General features: G+C 60.6%; 1 protein-coding gene across 1 annotated transcript in view; it reads right to left on the reverse strand.

Annotated features, from left to right (window-relative positions):
* VAC14 (Vac14 homolog (S. cerevisiae)) overlaps positions 1 to 1607 on the reverse strand; it is a gene marked incomplete at its 5' end in the record, with an annotated part of 32379 nt that overhangs the window by 2054 nt on the left and 28718 nt on the right. The window contains 2 exons of the mRNA XM_010161137.1: positions 153 to 303; positions 447 to 611. Coding sequence (XP_010159439.1) covers positions 153 to 303; positions 447 to 611 — 316 coding nt within the window. The remainder of the gene's footprint in view (positions 1 to 152; positions 304 to 446; positions 612 to 1607) is intronic.

Below are 1607 nucleotides of genomic sequence, written 5' to 3' on the forward strand. Positions count from 1 at the left end.
GGGGGCTAGGCTCTGCCGTGGCTTCAAAGGAGCCGGGGGTGAACAAGGAGCACAGGGTTGACCCCGGGGATGCCTGGTTCCAGGGGGACAGCGTGTCCGTCCCCGCCGCTGATGCCAGGGGTCTGGCAGAGCCCCGTCCCGGAGGCACTTACGAGGTTTGCATGAGCTCGGGGTTGGGCACGCACTGGAGGCGGTGGGAGAGGAGCTGGAAGGCGCTGCTCTGGGGCAGCAGCATCAGGAGGCCGTAGAGAGCCTTGATCAGGTAGGGGTTGTTCTTCACATCCAGCAGCTGCAGGCGGAGATCTGGAAGAGGAGAGGAAGAGGATGGGGGGGTGGCTGGGTAAAATACCTTTCGCCTCCAGTTCCAGTAGCAGGTTCTTCCCAGTACATCCAGAGGGTCCTGGGGAGGTGGCAAGTATCTGCCACCTGACCCCAGAGGCACCCACAGGGCACCAGCAGCCTCGCCCCTGCCATTAACTCATCCATCTTTGTCCCATACATGGGCCAGAAGCCCCCCTCCTCACCACAGCCCCCTGCTGTCAGCTGGGCAAGGGGCCGGTCTCTCCCAGTCTCCCAGCCCTGGTGCCACTCGTCCCTGAGCCTGTCCAGGCCTGAGGACACACGTGCAACATCAGATCGCTCCTCAGCTTCTGCAGAATTAGCAGAAACCTTCCCCCCTGGGGCACCACATGCCAGGAGGGGTGGCTGACACCCACCTGGGACCCTCTGGAGCAGTAGGGATCCTCTCCACTTGGCCCTGATGGATACTGGGCCTTAGCATTGCTCATAGGAGGGGAAAGCACCCTCCAGCTCGATCCCTCGCAGGCTCATGGGTGGGAGGGTCTCCTGGAGCTCAACAGACAGCCAAGATCCCCCCTTGGTTGCCACCAGCAGCTCCGGTGTCTCCCAGCGAAGGGAGCCCTGCCCAGGGATGCTGCTTGATGGGGGACACATCTGTCTCCTACCCTGAGACTTGGAACCCGCAGGGAATAATTTGGGGCTTTGGAAAACCACCACAGGCACGTGGGTGCCTCACACAGTGGGAGAACCATCCTCAGGATGAGGCACAGCGTACCACGGGAGAGAGTGTGACCGGAGGTCACCCCACGTGACCTAACTGCTGCTCTAACCCCCTTCCTCAAAACATTCTCCACCCCTGGACCTATTATAGGTGTCCTCCCCAAAGACCTTTCCAGGACATTTCCCAACATGCTCAATACTCAACCTCCAAGGAGAAGGAGCCCATTGGCAGCTGAATGCCATCACGAGAAATCCCCTGCGGCCATGGGTCACCCTGCCATGTTGTTCCCCACCATCCTGGCTCCCACCGCTACGTCCCCGAGCCCCCAGATGGGTACTGTCTGCGTCTCCCAAAACTGCTGGGGCTGCGGGAGGCAGATCTGGAGAGACCACCAGCTCTGGCTTTTTAGGGATTAATTCTCCATTTCCAGAAAAAACACACCCTTTTTTTCTTGCCATGGGCTCAAACAGCACCCCCCCATACCACCCCATGCCCCCACGGGTGGCACACATGGCTCCCCCCATCTGACACCCCACCCGTGCCCCATCAGAGATGCTCAGCATGATCCAGCCCCACCACCCCCATC

The sequence above is a fragment of the Eurypyga helias genome, unplaced genomic scaffold (assembly GCF_000690775.1).
Source record: "Eurypyga helias isolate BGI_N326 unplaced genomic scaffold, ASM69077v1 scaffold15351, whole genome shotgun sequence".
Taxonomy (NCBI): domain Eukaryota; kingdom Metazoa; phylum Chordata; class Aves; order Eurypygiformes; family Eurypygidae; genus Eurypyga; species Eurypyga helias.